The 20,801-nt window shown below is 35.2% G+C and overlaps 3 protein-coding genes and 1 non-coding gene across 5 annotated transcripts; 3 read left to right on the plus strand and 1 right to left on the minus strand.

Annotated features, from left to right (window-relative positions):
- LOC113117725 (solute carrier family 22 member 3-like) lies at nucleotides 1-5,374 on the plus strand. Of its 2 annotated transcripts, none has more exons than XM_026286618.1 (11): nucleotides 1-579; nucleotides 1,196-1,299; nucleotides 1,420-1,574; nucleotides 1,953-2,121; nucleotides 2,218-2,335; nucleotides 2,715-2,821; nucleotides 2,977-3,191; nucleotides 3,285-3,393; nucleotides 4,697-4,809; nucleotides 4,892-4,991; nucleotides 5,064-5,374. In XM_026286618.1, exons 1-11 carry the CDS (start codon nucleotides 184-186, stop codon nucleotides 5,146-5,148), a joined length of 1,671 nt encoding a protein of 556 aa, XP_026142403.1. In that variant the 5' UTR covers nucleotides 1-183; the 3' UTR covers nucleotides 5,149-5,374. The 2 variants fall into 2 exon arrangements, with proteins under 2 accessions (XP_026142403.1, XP_026142404.1); XM_026286619.1 differs by having other exon boundaries at nucleotides 2-579; nucleotides 5,067-5,374.
- A 696-nt stretch (nucleotides 5,375-6,070) lies between these two features.
- On the plus strand, nucleotides 6,071-16,517 carry afdnb (afadin, adherens junction formation factor b). The gene is made up of 23 exons (XM_026285206.1): nucleotides 6,071-6,163; nucleotides 6,798-6,990; nucleotides 7,089-7,198; nucleotides 7,282-7,418; nucleotides 8,883-8,929; nucleotides 9,034-9,221; nucleotides 9,337-9,482; nucleotides 9,569-9,663; nucleotides 10,341-10,603; nucleotides 10,739-10,882; nucleotides 11,714-11,909; nucleotides 12,006-12,097; nucleotides 12,238-12,312; nucleotides 12,576-12,641; nucleotides 12,717-12,790; nucleotides 12,899-13,017; nucleotides 13,403-13,600; nucleotides 13,677-13,756; nucleotides 13,840-13,998; nucleotides 14,679-15,380; nucleotides 15,459-15,534; nucleotides 15,622-15,682; nucleotides 16,229-16,517. The coding sequence occupies exons 1-23, from the start codon at nucleotides 6,071-6,073 to the stop codon at nucleotides 16,344-16,346; spliced, it is 3,432 nt and encodes a 1,143-aa protein (XP_026140991.1). The 3' UTR covers nucleotides 16,347-16,517.
- A 123-nt stretch (nucleotides 16,518-16,640) lies between these two features.
- LOC113117727 (dual specificity protein phosphatase 23) lies at nucleotides 16,641-19,375 on the minus strand. The gene is made up of 3 exons (XM_026286621.1): nucleotides 19,135-19,375; nucleotides 18,462-18,737; nucleotides 16,641-17,052 (listed from the first exon to the last, which is right to left on the minus strand). The coding sequence occupies exons 2-3, from the start codon at nucleotides 18,729-18,731 to the stop codon at nucleotides 16,864-16,866; spliced, it is 459 nt and encodes a 152-aa protein (XP_026142406.1). The 5' UTR covers nucleotides 18,732-18,737; nucleotides 19,135-19,375; the 3' UTR covers nucleotides 16,641-16,863.
- Nucleotides 19,376-19,918: 543 nt separating this feature from the next.
- On the plus strand, nucleotides 19,919-20,001 carry trnal-cag (transfer RNA leucine (anticodon CAG)). Its single transcript has one exon. It is a non-coding gene; the product is annotated as a tRNA-Leu (tRNA).
- The last annotated feature ends 800 nt before the right edge of the window (nucleotides 20,002-20,801 follow it).

The raw sequence follows: 20,801 nt of genomic DNA on the forward strand, positions 1-20,801 counted from the left end.
CAGAATGACTGACGCGGAGGAACTTTGAACAGGTTCTTATGGTTTCATAACTCCTCCTCCGCGTGACTTAATCTGAAGTATCTGCAGTAAACCACACCAAACGTCCAACCTGAAGTGTCAACGTCAGACTGCCTGATAAAACAGGGTTTACTATAGAAACCGCTTCCACCAGCCCTTATAAAGATGTATAGTTTTGACCAACTTTTGCGACAAGCTGGAGACTTCGGGTGGTATCAGAAGAGGATCTCTCTCCTGGGGTCTTTGCCTATTTTGTCACTCGCGTTTGTGCTGATAGGAATCGTATTCTTAGGGTACACACCAGACCACTGGTGTAAAACTTCGGGTCTCCGGGAGAAATGCGGTTTCTCGGAGCAGCAGGTCCGCGATCTGACGGTTCCCCGCACGGGGTCGCGCGGCTCCTTCAGTAAATGCGCGAAGTTTGACGCGCTTTGGAACGGGAGCGCGCTTACATGTAATATCTCCATTGACCGGTCCACTTTTACCAACAACAGCACACATCTATCCTCTTGTAATGAAGGCTGGGCCTTTAATGAGAACCGGAGCACCATTGTTACAGAGGTGAGAGTTGTTATTGTACCAGCTTTGACTTCAAACTGAAGTGAAAGTAACAAATCATTAACATGCATTTGCTTGCTTTGGGAATGCAGGCTTTAAAATGTAACTGATCAGTGTTTAAACTTGAGCACACTTCTGTCAAACGATTAATCGCATGCAAAATAAAAGTTTACATAATATGTGTATGCTTGTACTGTGTAAATATAAATACACAAATGCATGTATATGTTTAAGAAAAAATATGCATACATAAAATAAATTATATTAACGTAATATATAAATGTAAATATTTCCAAAATATTTACTGTGTGTGTGTGTGTGTGTGTGTGTGAGAGAGAGAGAGAGAGAGAGAGAGAGAGAGAAAGTGTGTGTGTGTGTGTGTGTAAGTACATAATAAATATACACAGTACACACGCACATATAAACAAAATCTTTAATTTTGCATGCGACTAATGGTTTGACACTATTCCTTGATGTAGTGACTAAATATAGATTAATCTCTTTAATTATGAGTAGTGACATGTAGATACTCGCATGCACGTTTTTTTTTTTATTAGTTTTGCAGTCAGAGCATTGTTTACTTGCCCTAATCTGAATGTTGTCCCCTCATGTATCCCAGTTTTCATTGGTTTGTGAAGACTCTTGGCTTGCAGACCTGAACCAGGTATCTTTAGCTGGAGGGTTTTTTATAGGTGCCCTGGTGACTGGATACCTAGCAGACAGGTATTTTTCATCTTTCGTGTATCAGCATGTTATATTCAAAGTGCTTAGTAAAATCGATTGGCATTACTATCATGATATAAATACATTCCAGACTTGAAGTAATAACATTCTTCTTTACAGGTTTGGGAGAAAATCTTGTTTTATTGCATCAATATTTGGCCTTGCAGTTTCTGGGATATGCATTATTTTTTCACCATATTACCCCCTCCTCCTGTTTTTTCGATGTTTGCAAGGCTTTTTCGCCAAAGGTGCATGGACAGCCACATATGTGTTGGGTGGGTATACATAAGATGCCATACAATAGCTGTTATTGGTCGAGTATGTGAATTAACATCAGACTAGAGCTCTAAATCAGTTAAATATAACTACTTGGTCATTTACATCTGAAAATTGGATCACCAATCCAGTTTTGAGGTTCAAGTGCTTTAAGCTCCAGAGCTTTAAGATTGCAAACTTGTGTTATGTATATAGCATTCATGCATTTTTGCCCGACACTTTTATCCAAAGCAACTTGCATTGCATAGAAGCTATGCATTTTATCAGTTCATGCATTCATTGGGAACCAAACTTATGATCTGGTAGTTGCTAGCACCGTGCTCTGCCATGTGTGCTACAGGAATGTTTTTTTGATATATTTTCCTTATTCGAAACAGTTATCGAATTCTTTGGATCAAACAACAGGAAATTTGTTTCTGTTATGTCCCGTACTATGTACTCATTGGGTCTGGTGATCCTTCCTGCTCTGGCGTATTACATTCCTTCATGGAAAAACCTACAGCTGGCAATGACTCTACCAACTTTCATCTTTCTGAGCTATCACTGGTAATAATAACATATTCACTTAAGTTATTGTCATCTTTATGTAAGATTCTATCATATATCATTTGCTGGATATGGCAGACATTAATGTTGTAACAGGGTTATTCCAGAGTCTCCCAGATGGTTACTGTCACAAAGGAAGACAAAAGAAGCTGTTAAAATTGTTGAGAGCATCGCCAAGTGCAATAAAAGATCACTTCCTGAAGACTTTCAAGAGGTAATTAGACTATTCATCAAACTCGATGCTGCAGTATAACCAATGAAAGGTTTTTCATAACATTAATCATTCCGTTTTTTTTTTTTTGCAATAAGTGTGTAATTGATGCTAAAATATTTTATCATTAATTTGATCATTTCTATGCTGCTATAGACACATTTGCAAAAGGTAGTTTTGTTGTGCAAGACTTCTGGCTTTAAAAACAGACAAAATTTTAACATAGTATAATGTAAATGTTTGTGATATGCATTCAAGATTCAAGATTTATATATATATATTTTCTCACATTATCACAGTTTATTTGCTATAGTTTAGAAAATGGAAGTAAAATAATATGTCATTATATTGTACATCAAATATTGACTATTGATTTTTTTAGATGGATCTGCTGATAGAAAAACAAGAGGAAATTGTCCGCCCTTCATATAAAGATTTATTTAAGACTCCTGAAATGAGGAAACACACCCTCATCTTGATTTATGCATGGTGAGCTTTCTATATGTGTCTCGAAATACACCTTTATATGCAACTGTTTAACAGTATAAGTATCAAAATAATCAAAACCACTTTAACTTATTCAATCAAATGCACTATATACACATTGTGCCGTTTATTGATTTTGTTGCATCCTCTTCCTGCAGGTTTACTGGAGCGGTAGTGTTCCAGGGTTTGGTGTTACGTTTAGGAATCACAGGAGACAATGTTTTCCTCGATTTTTTGATTTCAGCTGTGGTGGAGCTTCCAACTGGAATTATATTTTATTTCTTAGTTGACCGAATTGGCAGACGCCCTCTCATGGCAACAGTCAACTTTATTGGAGGGGCCGCTTGTTTGGCTGTGCCATTTATTCCGCCGAGTAAGCTACAGTACACCCCTAGACATGTTTTTAGCATTTATTTGTTAATGTTTAAATGTTTCATTTATAGTGTTCATCAATCTGTTTTTCAAGACGTTTCGTGGCTGAAAAGAACCATTGCGATAATTGGCAGACTGGCTGTTGCTATTGGGAATGAGACTGTGAATTTTGCTAATGCAGAACTGTATCCAACACCACTCAGGTATTTATCAGTCTTTAATCAATTCAATTCAATTCTATTCAAGTTTATTTGTATAGCGCTTTTTACAAAACAAATCGTTACAAAGCAACTTTACAGAAAATTATGTTTCTACAATATTTATTAGTAGCTAGTAGTTTGTGCACATTTGACAGGATTTTAGAAAAAATAAAAATAATAATAATAATAATAATAATAATAATACAAGACGTAGTCAGCTAGACGATGAACTATCAATATTATTAATTAAGTTATTATATGATGCAGTCACACATTTAGCAATAATTGTTAGTTCTGTTTGTTGATTCAGGGTTAGCATCATCTGAGGTCCTCTGAGGGTCAGCATCATCTCTTCTCAGGTGTTCTGGATCCAGACTGGAGCTTGTTTAAATCCTAGTTAACATGGGATGTAAATCCCGTGGCGAAACATAGAAACAAAATACAGACATCATTAGCATAGCTGCTGATCCAACAAAGTAAAATTAGTTTAACCCAAGCTAATGAATAAAAATGCACTTTTGATCAGATGCAACTACACTCACAATTAAAAAGATACATTATTCGAATGCTTGGCGAAAGAGATGTGTTTTTAATCTAGATTTAAACAGAGAGAGTGTGTCTGAACCCCGAACATTATCAGGAAGGCTATTCCAGAGTTTGGGAGCCAAATGTGAGAAAGCTCTACCTCCTTTAGTGGACTTTGCTATCCTAGGAACGACCAAAAGTCCAGCGTTTTGTGACCTTAGGGTGCGTGATGGGTTGTAACGTGGTAGAAGGCTAGTTAGGTACGCTGGAGCTAAACCATTTAGGGACTTATAGGTAAGTAATGATAATTTGTAACTGATACGGAACTTAATAGGTAGCCTGGGCAGAGACTGTAAGAAAGAAAGTGTGTTAATGCTGTTTTTAATCACATAATCCTCTAAAATTAAAGCCACACTTTAGTTTGGGGATCAACTGTCACTATTATTTATTTTAATTAATTATTAATATGTGGTAGTTAAATTTAAGTATAGGTACTAGGAATAAGGGATCTAAAATATGGTCATGCAGAATAAGGTATTAACATGTGCTTCTAATAATCGGCCAATATGCTTCCAATATGCATGGTGATAAGCAACTAGTTAATAGTGAGAATTGGTCCCTAAACTAGTTTTACCATATTTTTAACACCTGTATTAATGTTTTAAACAACTGAGCATCGCCTCAAAGTTTGTCTTCCTTTTCTAGATTAGTATTTCTTTAAATAGGCATAAAATGTTTCTTGGTTTTGTAACTAATTTACTTATTTTTTTGTGTGTTACAGAAACTTAGGCGTATCGGTGTGCTCGTCAGCCAGTGACATTGGGGCAATTGTTGCTCCGTTTATTCTGTACAGATTAGCTAGTATTTGGCAAGAGCTTCCCCTCTTTGTCTATGGTGAGAAGTCATTTCAGTTTCATAAATCATCATTTCCTTGTGTTTCTTATCGACTCATGTTTCTCTCTGTCCCCATACACAGGGGCCATGTCAGTTCTGTACAGTGGACTTGTGATGCTTTTACCAGAAATGAGAGGTGTTGATCTGCCAGAAACTGTGGATGATGTGGAAAATATGAGACGGTAGGTGTTTTTAGTTCATATAGTTAATATAGTTGTTAATTTAGTTTGTTAATAATGCCGTATGTTCTTAAGCAGGCGCAAACACAAGGAAAAAGATGGGCCTTCGGTTCCTGAAATCAACATTGAAACAATGAAAGCAACTGAGAGTACATCCTAGAAATTAATTCCTTTACAAACAATAAATGTAATCAGAACATTTATGGTTTATTGTATATCCCAGTACTGTAAAATTAGCATAATTGAATATATGTAATATGCATCTAAAAGAAAACAGTATAGGTGCATTCATTATTTTAGACATTTTAATGACTTTTTTAATGCTTTATTTGCTTATTTGTTGACTATATTTCTTTTGTTCATTAAATGTGTCTCTTCATATTTAATATCTGATGTGTCTTTATTTTTATTATTGTTCACATTCTGGCTGATGTAGCCTGTTTTATATTCATGGTCATAACTCACATCCAGCCATCCGTGAAACTCACTTTTAATGAAATCCTTGTATTGACACACAATAGTTTATGTTAATTAACGTGTAGTGACCTGTAAATGTTCTTTTATTATGTCATATGTTAGTGTCTGAGTCTGAACAGACTCATTGTATTCCTTATTTTGGGCACATTCAGCAACACCCAATCGAGTCATTCTAGTTCATCAGAGCATGTTTAGTCTGCTTACTAAATATATTGGACAAAAACAATCAATTTACAATGAAATGGATGCTAAAAAGTGAGCATTTCCTTTAAATTAGGCTTGAGTGGGCTAAGTATGGCCATCCCTATTTTAGCCATCATGGGAAATGAGCTTAGTCTCTGAACTGCTGTGTGTTAATGGGTCAAACAAACTCAAACAATCAACCATTAAACTGAATGTTAATCAGGCTGGAACAAATCAGTGCCATGCAGGCCATTTGCCGTGAGAATAATGTGAAGTTTAGTGAGCCTCCATAGCTCTGACTGCTTCATTTTGATACCAAGTTGGTTGATTATTGTTTAAAAATAAAAATCAATATCTGATAAGCTCATCAAGATATGAAGCAAAAACAAAGAAATGCTATTGATTCGGATCATGATGCTAAGATGAATCCAGAGGAGCGCAGGAGACTTCAGGAAAACATCCAACAGTGGAATTCAAACCGACTGAGTCTGTTTGAGATCACTGGACCTGATGAGGTAAAACTCTTCTCTTTTAAGATTAGACTTTTACTACTAGGTTTAGAAATGTTAGGGCTACAATTTTACATTAACAACAGTTCAGACTGTTCGTTCGATACTGTCTAGAATAAATAAAATATTAAATAAATTCCATAATTTTTTTTTTAACATTTTTTCGTGGAATCTCATTGCTTTCAAAGATAAAGAACTGAGATTTTACAGAAGAAAAATTGCATGCTTTATTTATTTTTTAATTTAGGTTGGGTTTCATGTTTTCCATTCTATTGCTGCTAGTATAAAAAATTCAGATTTTAAAGAAATTATATTTCTTTAAAATTATTTTTTTATTTAATTTGCTTTGTTTACATTTTCTATTTAATCTCATTGCTATCTAGGATTCAAGATGGGGATATTAAAGAAATTTTTTATTTGGTTTTAATTTTTGATTTAGTTAATTTGCATTTAATGTTTTATTTAATTTCATTGCTATCTAGCAAAAAAAAAATACGATATTAAAGAAATTTTATTTATTGAATTAATTTAGTTTGCATTTTACATTTACTATTTACTCTCATTGCTGGTAGGATTCATTGAGATTTTTTTAAAAAAATCTCTCTTTCTGTCGTCACAATGTAATCTTTTTTATCTTTAGGATTCTGTATTTCATGGAGTTATTCGTTTCCACCTCCAAGACCATATTTCAGGGAACTATGCCACAAAATGCATTTGTATCTCAAGTGCTTCTACCACACAAGAGGTCATTGAAACGCTGTTGGAGAAGTTTCAACATGACGGGACCTCTCTGCCTTTCTCATACTCATTGTATGAGGTCTTAAAAAATCAAGGTGAGAGCAGGACTGAAATAAACTTGTGATTGAAGACACACTTCTTTTCTCAGTCCTTGTCATAAATGACTTAATGTTCTGTGTTTTTGCCAATTTAGAAGAAAGAAAACTGGACCTTTCAGAAAAGCCCTTGGAGGTTCAACTCAACTGGAATAAAGACACAGATGGCAGATTTGTCTTGAGGAATGACGGTTGTGTAACTTTACAGGTGTGTGACATCCCTATCAATCTACTAAATCAAGCAAGTTAAATAAAATAATTTTGGAGTTAACTAAAAAAAATTTTTTTCAGGATGGCTGTGTGGAAAATAAGGAAAAAGTTGGAGTAATTGAACATTTCAAGAGGACATTATCAAAAAAAGAGAAGAAAAGTAAAAAGACGAAAAACGTTTCTAGCAGTCACAGTGTCTCTGACAGTAAAGCAAACAGGTAGGTAATAACTTTTTTTTAATGGACATAGAAAGACAATCAACCTAAAATAGATTTTTGTGCCCAGAAGCCTGTGATGAAAGATTAATTTATTAAAGAGAGGTTTTTGAGGTGGTTTCGCATACCTTCTCAGTCTAGGGTTGGGAAGGAGTAACAAAGAAAGTGGTGCAGGAATGTAATAAACCGGGGGCTCGTCCGGGATATGAAACGAGGAATCCCACTAGAGGACACTCCCACATGTCCTGGCCTGGGACATAACAGTGGAGAACTGTTCAAATTAAAAGTAATGCTATAAATATAGGTTTATTGTGACTTAAACCTTAAACCACTAGTCAATTTTTAAAAAGAAAGTCAGGCATCTAATGTTTGAGTATGCAAATATTATAGCATATGCTATGTAGGCACCAGTGAAAATGTCTTAGCCTTTGTTTTTACTTCAATGTGAATATGTGAATTGGTCGGGAACTCTTGCTGGTATATTTAAATACAAATTCTAATATATATATATATATATATATATATATATATATATATATATATATATATATATATATATATATATATATATACACACACAAAACACAAATGTCAAGGAAAAAAAGATTCTCAAAAAAACATAATACCAGAAATACTGTATCTTTAAAAAGAAATCTATATCAAGGCATGGTAAGGCAAGTTTATTTATATAGCACATTTCATACACAATGTGTGTAATTCAGAGTTCTTTACATAAAAGTATGTAAATTAATCATAAAAAAATTAAGTGTCTGCATGTAATAAAACATAATATAACAGCATACTAAAGACTTAGTTCACCTGAGAATGAAAATTGGTCTATCTTCTACTCACCCTCGAAGCATCCTAAGTGAATGTGACTTTCCTCTTTCAGAATAATCCAATCGAAGTTGTATTATATATTGTCCTTGCTCTTCCAAGCTTTTCAATGAGCAATAAGCAGGTGTTTGTTGTCAGCGGTTCAGAAGACGTGAAATAAAGTGCGTGCATCTGTAATGAAATGCCCCTCAATGAATAAAGGCTCCCGTAGCGAATCCAAGCATTTTTATAAGATAAATATCCAGATTTCAAATGTAATAAACACTGTTTTTCTCACTTCTGCTGACTGTGGGATCTGGAAGACGTGCATTCTGGGGTGAACTAACCCTTTAAAGTGACATTTTTCATTGTATTGTAAATTACAATACAGGTAATTTGTCACATGTACTGAATAGTTAAAGGTCATTAATTAACACATTCATAGTTGACTGCTTTTTTGGGCAAAATTTGGCATATGCTTTCCAAAAATGTATTTCAAAATCTTGCATGCAATACAAAGCAACATTAAGAATACCAATAACATATCTTTTTTATATAATATTTAGTAAATAGTATATTTTTAAAAGTATAATGGTCTTGATGGTAGTATAAAAGTTTATTATAAAAGTATATTTTTTCTCCCGACTAAAGGCTGACACAAGACTATCTCCCACTCAGCATTTCTTTAAAGGAAAAAGGTACAGTTGTTGATCCTGGCTTAATAAAATCTTTCAGTCAGCACAATTATACAGTTCTCTCTGCTCTAAGGTAATTTACATTTTGTCTTTGATTTCTGTTTCAGATGAGGAGTCTTTCTTGCTCGCTGTAATAAATGACATTAACAGCTCTACGATTCACTTTAAGCTCTCGCCTGCTTATGTGTTTTATCTGGTCGGGCGATTTATAACCAGTCATAAACCTCTGCAGTCTGAACAGAAGGTCTGCGGGATATTTGACAAGATTGTGCACTTGATTCAAGGCGTCATTCAGGTAGATTGAAGACTGTAATTAGAAAAATGTGATATACTCCCTGACCTCGAGATTGGATATTGTTTTTGGCCTGGAAATCACAAGTTAAGTCCCTGATCATTTCCTTCCCATTTAGAAACAGAGGAACATCGCGGTTTCTCTTGCCTTCTGGATGGCCAACACATCCGAGCTCCTGAACTTCATGAGACGGGACAGGGATCTGTGTCCCATCACGCTCCAGGCTCAAAATACTCTCACTCAACTTGTGCAGCAGGCTTTCAGGTATGATAAAAGCATGATTGCATTGTGATGTTTGCAGGAAGGGCGATGTATTTTGAGGGTTTAATTAGGCGTTGATGTTTCCTCAGGTACCTGTCACATCGGCTTCAGGTTGATCTTGAAAATCAATTACCTGCATTCTTTGCTGATGTAAAAAAAGAAATGGCACAGGAAAAAGAAATAGGTAAAGTGTTTAGTAATAATAAAATGTTTTCAGTGTTTTTGTACAGCGGTTCAAATTGACCGCTATGGGATATTTTGAATGCATTTTGAAAAGAAATTGTTTCATTACATCAGCATTAACTGCAAAAATATATTTATACTCAGTATTTTTGTCGTGTTTTCCAGTACAAATATCTAAACATAATGCAAAATGACAAGATATCAGGACTTGTTTTCTGAAAGATGCATCAAAATTAAATTAATAAAATAATAGTTAATGACATTATATATATAATATGATAGTGGGTCAGAAAAATAACATTGTTTCCCATTGTTTACAAGTGAAAATAGTCCAAATCGGTTGTGTTGGAGATAGACTTTATCCACATTTTCCACATTATTATAGGTTTTGTTCTTATATTTTTATAAAAGCAATGATTTCAAGTTAAAATGCAGTTATGGATTTTTCTAACAAATATGCAGCTGTCACAAGTGTGTGGTGTGTATTAATTGTGGATTATTGTGATGTAAGTGATGTAATGCTACATTTCTCCAAATCTGTTTCCACAAAGAAACTAAATGAATGAGTAAATGTTCATTTTTGCATTACGTTGCTTCAGATGATAAAACATCTGGATTAAAGATGGTGATGTGCGTAGTGTTGCAAATAAAGAATCTTGTCTTGAATTTGTTTCTTAGAAGGCGTCTTGAACACTTTCATGAAGACCATGAGTTTGCTCCGAAGGTGTCAGGTCAACCCTGCTCTGAGCATCCAGCTTTTTTCTCAGCTCTTTCACTTCATGGGGGCATGGATCTTGAACCGGCTCACCGCGCCGGGATCCAGGCTGTGCTCGAACTACTGGGGCAAAACTCTACAGCAGCGTCTGATGCACGTGGAGGCCTGGGCAGAAAGACAAGGGCTGGAGCTGGCCGTTGACTGCCATCTCAGTCGTATAATCCAGGTAGTGTTTTTAGAAAGATGATAAGGAACACGGCATGCAAAATGATGTAACTGAACATTATTATTTAGATCTTTATCAACATCAAAAGATCTGACCCACCCGTGGTTATTTCCCTAAAAATGTTGCTCCCTTCAGGCGACGATGCTTTTAACCATGACCTCTTCCTCTACACGCGACGCCCAGGTGATTCAGTCCACATGCTACAAGCTGAACTCACTACAGCTAAGAGCACTGATGAGCAAACATCCCTACAGCCCAAATCAACCCCACTTTTCAGCCGTAAGTGCATGAAGAAAAATGAACGCTCACCAAAATCAAAACGGCTACAAATTATTATTATTTTCTTATCATCCAGTACAAATATCTAAACATTCTTACATAAAGATGCTTAAAAATAACAAGCAAAATGACACGTGAAGTCTTTTTTTATGCATCAAATTGAATTTAAAATAAGAAAACAATATGATAGATGGAAAACTATGCTCCAAAAAGTAAAATTGTTTCCCACCAACTTAATATTTTTAATGCCTTTTGCCCATAAAATCAATAAGCATTAACCTGAAAGGAAATTAATTAATGGAGATAACTTAAGTGAGTTTAAACTTTTTTCTTGTTTTAGGCTTAAACATTTTAAAACATAATTTTTTTTTTGAGAATGTTTAGACTGTTTTTATCTTATTTTCCAGTACAAATATCTAAACATTCTTGAATCTACATACATTAACTTCAGAAACAAATTGACTTAAGATAAAGCATGCATACAAGTGTATTTTTTGATTTTCTGAAAAATGTATAAAAATCAAGAGCATTTTGCCTTAAAAAAAGAAAATAATATATATATATATATACAGACTTGTTTTCGCTTTGAATACATTTTCTTTTCTTTCCCCATTGGCAGATATTTTATTCTCATTTAACTCACTTGATTTTGATTCATTTTTCAGAGAACAAGACTTAACACTATCCTATAGTTTCAGAACTAACTGTATCTTGATATAAGAATGTTTAGATATTTGTGCTGTAAAAGGTCAATAAAACTGAGGAAAAAAATCTTTTTTTTTAAAAAAAGATGCCGAAAGATGTTGTCTACTTAGTGTTTGTCATTCATAGGCACTGATTGAGCGTGTAGCTGCTTTAGCAGAAAACACAACAGACGTTCTGAGAGGAGAGGGTGGAGAGATCCGACTGGAAGAAGAACTTGACCTTCACCTGCCTTTCCTGTTGCCTGAGGACGGATATTCAAGTGATTCCATGCGTGGCATTCCTAAGGGATTTCAGGAGTTTTTAGAACCCATCTGTCGCAAAGGTACAATAGCATTATCTGTTCTTCTTTTGATTGTGCAAAGTCAATATATAGACTTAAAATCAATAGTTAAAGATACATGTATCTGTAATTCTCTAGGTCTCTGTAAATTAATTCCCCATTCCAACTGTGTTGGGACATGGACCATTTTCTTTATCCAATCCGATCACTCCCCAAAGGGTTCATTTTGGGTAAGTTGGTAACTTACAGATTAAAGTTATTCATTCCCATAAAACAGCTCTACTGAGTTCATCCTCTCTATACACTCATTATATTTAAGCAGACATGTTTTAACACTGAACACAACTGTAATTTTATTTTGTCCATACAGAAACCTGAACCAATGAAAATAACTCTAAAGAAACCTTTGCACGGTGGAATGGGAGTGAGCATTGTAGCAGCCAAGGTGCGTTAATTTACATTAGTTAACATGAACTTACACTAAAGAATACTTCTACGGCATTCAGTAGTCTTACTTTATGTGAATTTCAGCATTTAATTCCTTTATTTTTTAATCAGAAGTTGTTTTAATATTGTTTAATGCACTGCCAACTATGCACTTAGTAACAAATTAGACCTTGTTCTAAAGTGTTAGTGTCATTTTATAATACAATTTCAGAACTTATTTTGCAATTGTCTGTGATCAAATTGATTTATTATATCTCTCAGAGGGCTGGACAGGATAAACTTGGCATTTTTATCAAATCTGTCGTCCAGGGAGGAGCAGCAAATGAGGTCAGTATCATTAAGAAAAGTCATAATGTGCCTGTTTGCATCATATTATATTAACAGTGTTGTGTTTGGATGAAGGATGGCAGACTGAATCCAGGAGATCAGTTACTGAGTGTGGATGGCAAAAGCCTTGTGGGAGTGTCACAGGAAAGGTGAAATCATCTTAATATAATTTAGTCATTTAGTGTTTTTGAGCAGGAAGGCATGGCTAGATCTGTTGCATGTTTGGAAATAAAACTGATTTAACTGATCCTATTCAGGGCTGCCGAGATAATGATGCACACTGGAACAGTTGTGTCACTGGAAATTGTCAAGTCAGCAGCCGTATATTATGGTTTTGAGGGAGTATTTACCCAGTCGCCACAAACAACATGTAAAGGTAGTGAATGCTGAGCACACAACATTATAATACGCATTGCACGTATTAAGTCTTGCAAGATATTGAGTCTTATTTTCTGAAGTTAAATGAAGCTATAAAATCCACTAATGCAGTAAGATAAATAAACTTTTTTTTTTCCATTTGATTTTTTTATTTTTCTTACCCCACTGGTGGATATTTTTTCTTGTTTTAAGCTCAAACTCGCTTTTCATTTTTGTAAAACAAAGCTTAATATCTTAAGTCATTTTGCTTCAGATTTTAGAATGTTTAGGTATTTGTGCTGCAAAACAAGACAAAGTACTGAGAGTGTACTGTATAAAGTACTGTATAGCCAATATATAAGCTATGGCTTTGATCATATGCGTGCTTGTTGCACATTTGTTAGATCATGATAACGGTGGACCTTCCAATCAGAAGTCCAGTGTCTCTGATCTTCATGACAGTGCCGAAGCATCTGTTTCTGGTCCATCAAGACCATTAGAAACCTTTAGAAACCAGCACACAATCAGCAGAGTGAACACGAAACAAAACCAGAAATGGCTCAGGCAGAAACTGGATTATCGTTCCAATCCCAACCTGGCATGTGAGTGTTTATATTCACACTTCGTTTTCTGTTCGTTTTTGGTTTGTTAAGATCTTTTTCATTCAATCTTCATCAGATAACCAGGAGATGCCTGTTGATTCGGTTCCTCCTGAAAAGATGACATTATCCTTCTCCATTGAAAATCTCACCGATTCTGTAAGTAAACTTTTTTTTTATTAAGATGAACATTCCTATGTTTTTTTTAACTATTGACGTCATTATTTCACTTGTCACCCCAGGGGAAACAAAGAAACACTCTTTCAAATGCAGAGACATTTCACAGAGAATATCTGACCCTGCCAACATCCAAACCGCACGGCAATAAAACACCAAGAACTACCGAACATCCTCCACGTATTGCTCCATTCTCCAGGGATCTCCAAAAGAGCAACTTCATGGTATTTGTGTGTTGCGTCTTTGTTCTGTCTGTTTTATTGCTGTGTTTGATATTTATGCTTCCATAAGCTTTGCATGATTTTGTTTGAAAGCACAATCACCGGCCAAATAGAGGAAGCCGGGGTTAGCTGTCACACATTTTACTCCACTGAATATTACTCAAGGTTTCTGTACAGACACAAACATTTAAGTCTTGACAGAAAAAAGCTTGTGAACTGTTACTGGCCCTTAAAATCTGCAAATGGTAGTAAAGAGATATATACAAAAACATCATACCATATGTATGTTTTTTGCCAACAGATTGACTATAATAATAGTTATTATTATCAGGGTGCAATTTGTTAACAAAAAAAATTAAAAATAAAAATAAATATTATGACTTATTTCATTTTTATATGATTATTTATATTAAAAGAATGTAATCATTCAAATTTTAATGTCTAAATGTATAATTTAAATGTTTAAAAATCAGAAATAAAATACAGAAAATAATGGTTTCAAGTGAATTAACTAAATGAAATGAAATTATTTAACAGCTTATTGACTATAAATGTATTCATTACAGGCCCCATGGAGCATTAAGTTCCTGACAAGTATTATTTTAGTCTAGGATAAGACTAAAATCACATTTTATATATAAATTAAATATTGAAAGGCTTTATCCATTTTCTTTTTACTGTAGAAACAAGCACTTTCTCAAGACAATCTCTGGAGTGAAGAGAAAGGAGGTCCTCTAGTGGACAGACCGAGGTATTTGAAGAAGCAGCCAGATCTGAGCAAATGGAACAGCATTGCAACCATAAGCCCAATGGATTCCAGTTTATCCAGCCTGGGATTCTGGAAGATCCCGACAACAGCCCAGTCCGTGCCTCTATCACAGCCGAAACGGATGGACGTCCCATACACACCCCCCAACGGTCTTTCATTCAGCACGTTCCGCCAGCCTGAGGAGACCCAAATGATGTCTCCAGCACACCATCGCTATCAGAGCAACGCATCACCATCTCAAAGACCACAGCAGGTTCGCAAGAAAAAAACAGTTGTCTTCCAATCAACTGCGCAGGCATTGCAGAATAGCTCAGCCTCTCGTCTAAGCGCGAACCCTCATCACAAAGCGCCAGATAAAATCAAAAAGCTCTCTGTTGGAGATTCATGGAAGCAGGATGCTCAAGATAAGCAACAGACTGCAGACCTGCTGCAGCAGGAAGTACAACAGCTGCAGACTAAAGTGCAGCGCAGCATAGAGGAGAGTGACCGTCTGCGCAGACTCTCTCTAGAGCTGCAGTTCCAGAAGAGACTGGAGGAGTTCCAGCAAGAGGAGGATGATTATGACAGCGATTCGGGGACAGGACGGAAGTGGTTTCAGACAGGAAGTGATGTAGTGGTGAGTTGTTGAGTGTGCACTGAAACATCACAATGATCACTTGTATGCATGCTTTTATAAATAATTTTGTCATTCTAGCAGAACTGTGAAGACACTGAAACCCCCGCTGACCAGCAAAACGAAAGCCACTTTACTAAAGAAGCCGGTTTGAAAGGTACTGGATGATATTTCATAATCAATCGCTGATTAATATCATCTCAGGCTTGATCAGTTTGTCCAATGTTGATTTATTGAACTGCAGATGGAGTCAAATGTGAATCTACAGGATATGACAAAACGTCACCCGAGAAGCTCTGTTCTGGGTAAGTCTCAACTATGAATGGGTTTATCATCAGATTTTTCCTTCAGCCTATACTTTATTTATTTTAAATGGTATTTTAATGGCTTTTCAGCTTAATTTTACTGCATAAGCAATTATGTAGCACAAAAATTAGCTAATAAATAATGGACAATAAATGCTGTAATTAAATATTTTGATAATTTATGTTTATATACATACTGTATATATAAAAAATTGAAGGCACCAGTCAAAAACCCTCTGTATCCTTTGTTCGACGCTGCAGGAATGCTGCAATATTAATATTATATTATTATAGAACCTAGTTTTATTAAATTGCTCACTTTTGTCTTAATGTATGTTGGTGTTTTGCTATTTACTTATTAACTGATGGTGTTGGAATTTTGATCTCAAGAACGGAATGCACAAAAATTCATCATAATTTAAAAAGGACCATTCTTCTAAAATTGCCTTTGTGAGAACTTTTTTTTTCCGTTTCACATACTGGATGCTTAGAGAAACTTGTAGTATTCAATTGTAATCAGGCGTTTTTGTATCCATATTCTTCCAGTGAAATAGATCACAAAAGCTTCAGAACTGGACGATCCCCAGAGAATCTGACCTTTAAGGAGCGTCAGCAGCTGTTTTCTTTGGCAATGGTCCCTTCAAGTAAAGTCAAAGTGTCCTGATGAAAAGGCGAGCCTCAGAGACTCCAAATCTTTCAGACAATAGTGTCTTAAAGGATAAACAAGGTTTAATATTTCATGATTTGTTTCTAGACCCTCATGAGGTAACTGGGCCACTTTTTCATTTCTGTGACTACAGATGACCCGCTTTTTCTGAATTCACCAGTATTTTTCACATAGTGTCATAAAAAATATACTTTAGGAATGAATTTATGTTGGAAATAGGATTGTTGTAGTGACTTTAACAGATATTTAGGTGATAGCAACTTATAGGTCTTCAAAAATAAAAACAAACATTGGAAATAAATAATCTTTATTGCTTTGTATAACATTCATAAACATCTGCATCATTACACTTGATTTGCTTGGTTTTTATTCTGTGAAACCTTACAACGTATATGGAATAACTGTTTCTGAAAAGCTATAAACCCAGCGAAGCCGTGGTTTAAAACAGCTAAGGGGGTTTTAAGTTATAAATTCTCTGTAAACCACGGCTGATTAGAGCTTTTATTGCTTTATTTTACACCTTATTTTGTTGATAAAACTGCACCACCATTTGTTCCTGCTCTCTGGTTTCAATGGACCCTCGGCGTATGCTTCTTATCTCATTAATGGCATCGATTCCAGTGATTTTCCTGCTCTTCACCAGGTAACAGGCCAGCATCGTCCCCGTCCGCCCAAAACCATGCAAACAGTGCACCGCAACAGCCTGCCGAAGACAAAGACTTCAGCATACACATGCTTAAAGGGGTTATATGACGTTTCTAAAAAAATTTTTTTTGTGTGTATTTGGTGTACTGCAATGAATGTATTTATGTGATTCAAGGTTAAAAACACATTATTTCCACATAATATACATTATTGTTTCTCCTCTATGCCCCGTCTTTCTGAAACATGTTTATTTTTTTACTAAGCTCATCGTTCTGAAAAAGCGAGGTGTGCTCTGATTGGCCAGCTATCCTGTGCGTTGTGATTGGCCGAATGCCTCAAGCGTGTGACGGAAATGTTACACCCCTTGCTATATTGTGATGTCGTCTCGTGTTATTTGCTGTTGTTTTTAAAGTCAGTCGTTATAAAATAAGGTTACAAATGTTACATCAGAATGATAGCTGTTCTTACATCTGATAATGATGTAAACTATAATCTATATCTATATATAACTATTTAAAGGCAAACAGACCAAATACTACCTGGTTTAGGGATTTGATTTTGTACCAGCGGCATTCACTTTTTTTTTGGTTCAGTCGGTTGAAGATGCTCACTGCGTATACTATTTTTGTGAACACACAAATGAATTATTATATTTTGCTGTATTCTTTTTTGAGTATTCACTCAATACAACGAAACAATACTGCTGTAATTTTTGTTTTACATACTCAAAATTTTCTATTTTTTATCTGATGAATATGGTAACATTAAAAGCTCTCGGTATGTATTAGAGTACTGTATATTAGCTATCATAACTATAAATAAAGACTTTAGATGACATTAAAAACTGGTCAAAAGTCAATCATAAATGCGAGAGAAGGTTGCTGTCTGCTGTTATGTCCCCTCCAATTTCAAAATCAAACCTACACCCTTGAGTATTAGCCTGGCCTTCTTTAATTATTAATCATTATTTAATAAATTCATCAGCTCTGATGTTATTATGTGCAGATGAATGATAAAAGCATGCTTTATCCAGGGAAATCCATCCCGAAAACTCTAAAAAGTACTGTAACTTACCATAGTGAATTAAAATAAGGTAAAAACACAGTTTGAAGGATGTTTTTTTTTGTGATGTACTTGCTCATTATTTAAATTTGGTTCCTTTTTGAACACAAAAACATGATTTATTCATGGTTCATGAATTTTTCTTTTACGAAGACATTTGTCTAACATTTTTTACATTTTACTGCTTATTTTAAAAAAAGTTTAGAAAACTTTCAAAAGTAAAATTCCCGTAATATTAGCAAAATAATCAAATGGAATGTTCCTCAATGGGTGCATAAAAACTCTTTTTTTTTAAACAATTCACAAAAAATCACTAGTTTGCTAAATATTTCTAAGCTGCGATTATGTAGCTTTAATAGATATTTGAAAAACATAGAATTAACATAATTAAATGGCCGGTTTTACCTGTCCTCTAGCATTGGCCTCCTCCACTATGGACAGGAATCTGTTGATCTGATCAAAGGTTGGCGCACAGAAGTCGTGAATCCTGATGTGGTGAAGGGTCAGGTCTGGACAGGTGTCGTGGTAAGGAGGTTTGCGCTCGCTCAGGGTCACCAGATGTTTAATGCCGTTGTTCAGCAGATACTGATAGTGGGCCGTCATCCGAGGCATTGCCAGGCCTGCAACCTTACCAGGATCCACCCAGGAGAAGTTTGGAGGCTGTGCCGAAGCCATAGATTTCTGATTTAAAACATCATTTACAAGTAAACAACAGCATTTCTGCAACATGAAGGAAAAACAGTCTAATATTTGGGCCTACTGAAGTTCATGAATATAATATAATTAAAATCCAAACCTAAAACCAATTTTAAATAAATAAAAAACCGTTACTTTAAATAAATTTCAACTAAAATAAAATATTAAGCTGTATGTATGAAATATTTCATATGCTTTTTAATAATCACAAAATATTAATTACCGCATATTAAAAATACCACATATAAATTACACTAAAATATCACTGGGTTTCAAAAAACAACATTATATTATGTTTATGGTCTACACTGTATCCTCTACAGGCCTGTGGGGTAAATTAATCAAGCATATTGATTGCAAATGCAAGTAATTTGCTCTGTACCTTGTTTAGTTCAGTGTTTTCTCGACGTGGTCCATATATCAGCACTACACGGTTCTCTTCTGAACACCCTGATAATCACACGCTGCTCATTTTCTCTAAATACACATGCATTCATTAATATATTGTTATTGTAGCTAATACAATGCAGAAATAAGTGAGCTCTCTGGAACTGAATACGGTGGTTCGGTACATGCTGTTCAGTTGGAACTGAAGCAGCTGTCGCGTTTGACCATTGGGTGGCACATGACAATAACTAATCCTTGCAGTCTGTGTCACATTTATCTCTTCCTCCAGAGCGCGCACTAAGGCCATAACCCTGTGTTTTCTATTGAAACAGGGTGAAGTCAGAGCGAGTGTTTTGTCTTCGTTGAAATAGTTTTTTTTTTACATTTTGAACATAGTATTTGCGTGTATTTGCTGATGAAATGTATTTTAAAAAGTTATACAATAATCACCGTGAAATTGATCAAATAAAGTACGTTTTACTTTAACCATAAACTACTGTGATTGGTCGATTTCGACCAGCGCTGAGTTAAGTAACGTTCATCACGTGACAGTTTTTAGCGTCTGGAAATAGCTAATGTAGCTAATGCTACAGTGCAGTGTACTTCTGTGGTGTAACGGTCTTTTCACTGGGACGATCAAAGACGATCGTGTCAGAAAAGGTTTGTAGCATTGATACAATGCATTAAAGCACAATACACAAGATTAAATGTGCAAAATGTTATTATTTCGCACTGCATATATTATCAATGAAACTAGCATAAATGCTAGCTTGTAGCATGTCAGGATGGCCGAGCGGTCTAAGGCGCTGCGTTCAGGTCGCAGTCTCCTCTGGAGGCGTGGGTTCGAATCCCACTTCTGACAAGCATATCTTTTTTATGCAGGTTAAACAATTAGATCTTGCCTTAATCTCATATTTCTCGCATAGGGTCAGTGACAGCATACTACTTTTGCAACACGCAGTATGCGTACTTGAATGTGCACATTAAACAAGAGCAGCGAGTTCACAAACGTGTCAGATATTTCTTTTCGAAAATAAAAATATTGTTCCATACAGGGTTCCATAATCTTAAAAAAGTTGTTTGACTAGATAAAATCACTCGTTACGTTTAAATTTAGTTATTTAGCAGACGCTTTGGATACAAATGAGGACAATGGAAGCGATCAAAATCAACAAAAGACCAATGATGCAAAAGTACACGTAGCAAGGTTTGTGTTCTTTAATTATATAATGAATAAAAAGACAACAGGTAGAATATAAAAAAGAATAGAGCAAGCTAGTCGTTAATCGTTTTTTTTTTTAAAGAAAACAAGCAGTTAGTAAATTAATATAGAGTTTATAAGTCATATTTAAAAGTCTAAACGAAGCTAGTTTTATTATTATATATATATAAAAAATGAGAATTAGAAATTAGAAAAGAGATTGCTCGAGGGTCAAGTGATGATGGAAGAGATGTGTTTTTAGCTGATTCTTGAAGATGGCTAAGGTCTCAGCTGCTTGGTTTGAGTTGTGCAGGTCATTTCACCAGGAGGGAGCATTTCATGAACAAGTCAGTGAAAGTGATTTTGTGCTTCTTTAGGATGGCACAATGAAGCGACATTCACTTGAAGAACACAAGCTTCTAGGGGGCACATAAGTCTTGTTGAATGTTAAATTGTAGTTA

Source organism: Carassius auratus, chromosome 17 (genome assembly GCF_003368295.1).
Source record: "Carassius auratus strain Wakin chromosome 17, ASM336829v1, whole genome shotgun sequence".
NCBI classification, from domain to species: Eukaryota; Metazoa; Chordata; class Actinopteri; order Cypriniformes; family Cyprinidae; genus Carassius; species Carassius auratus.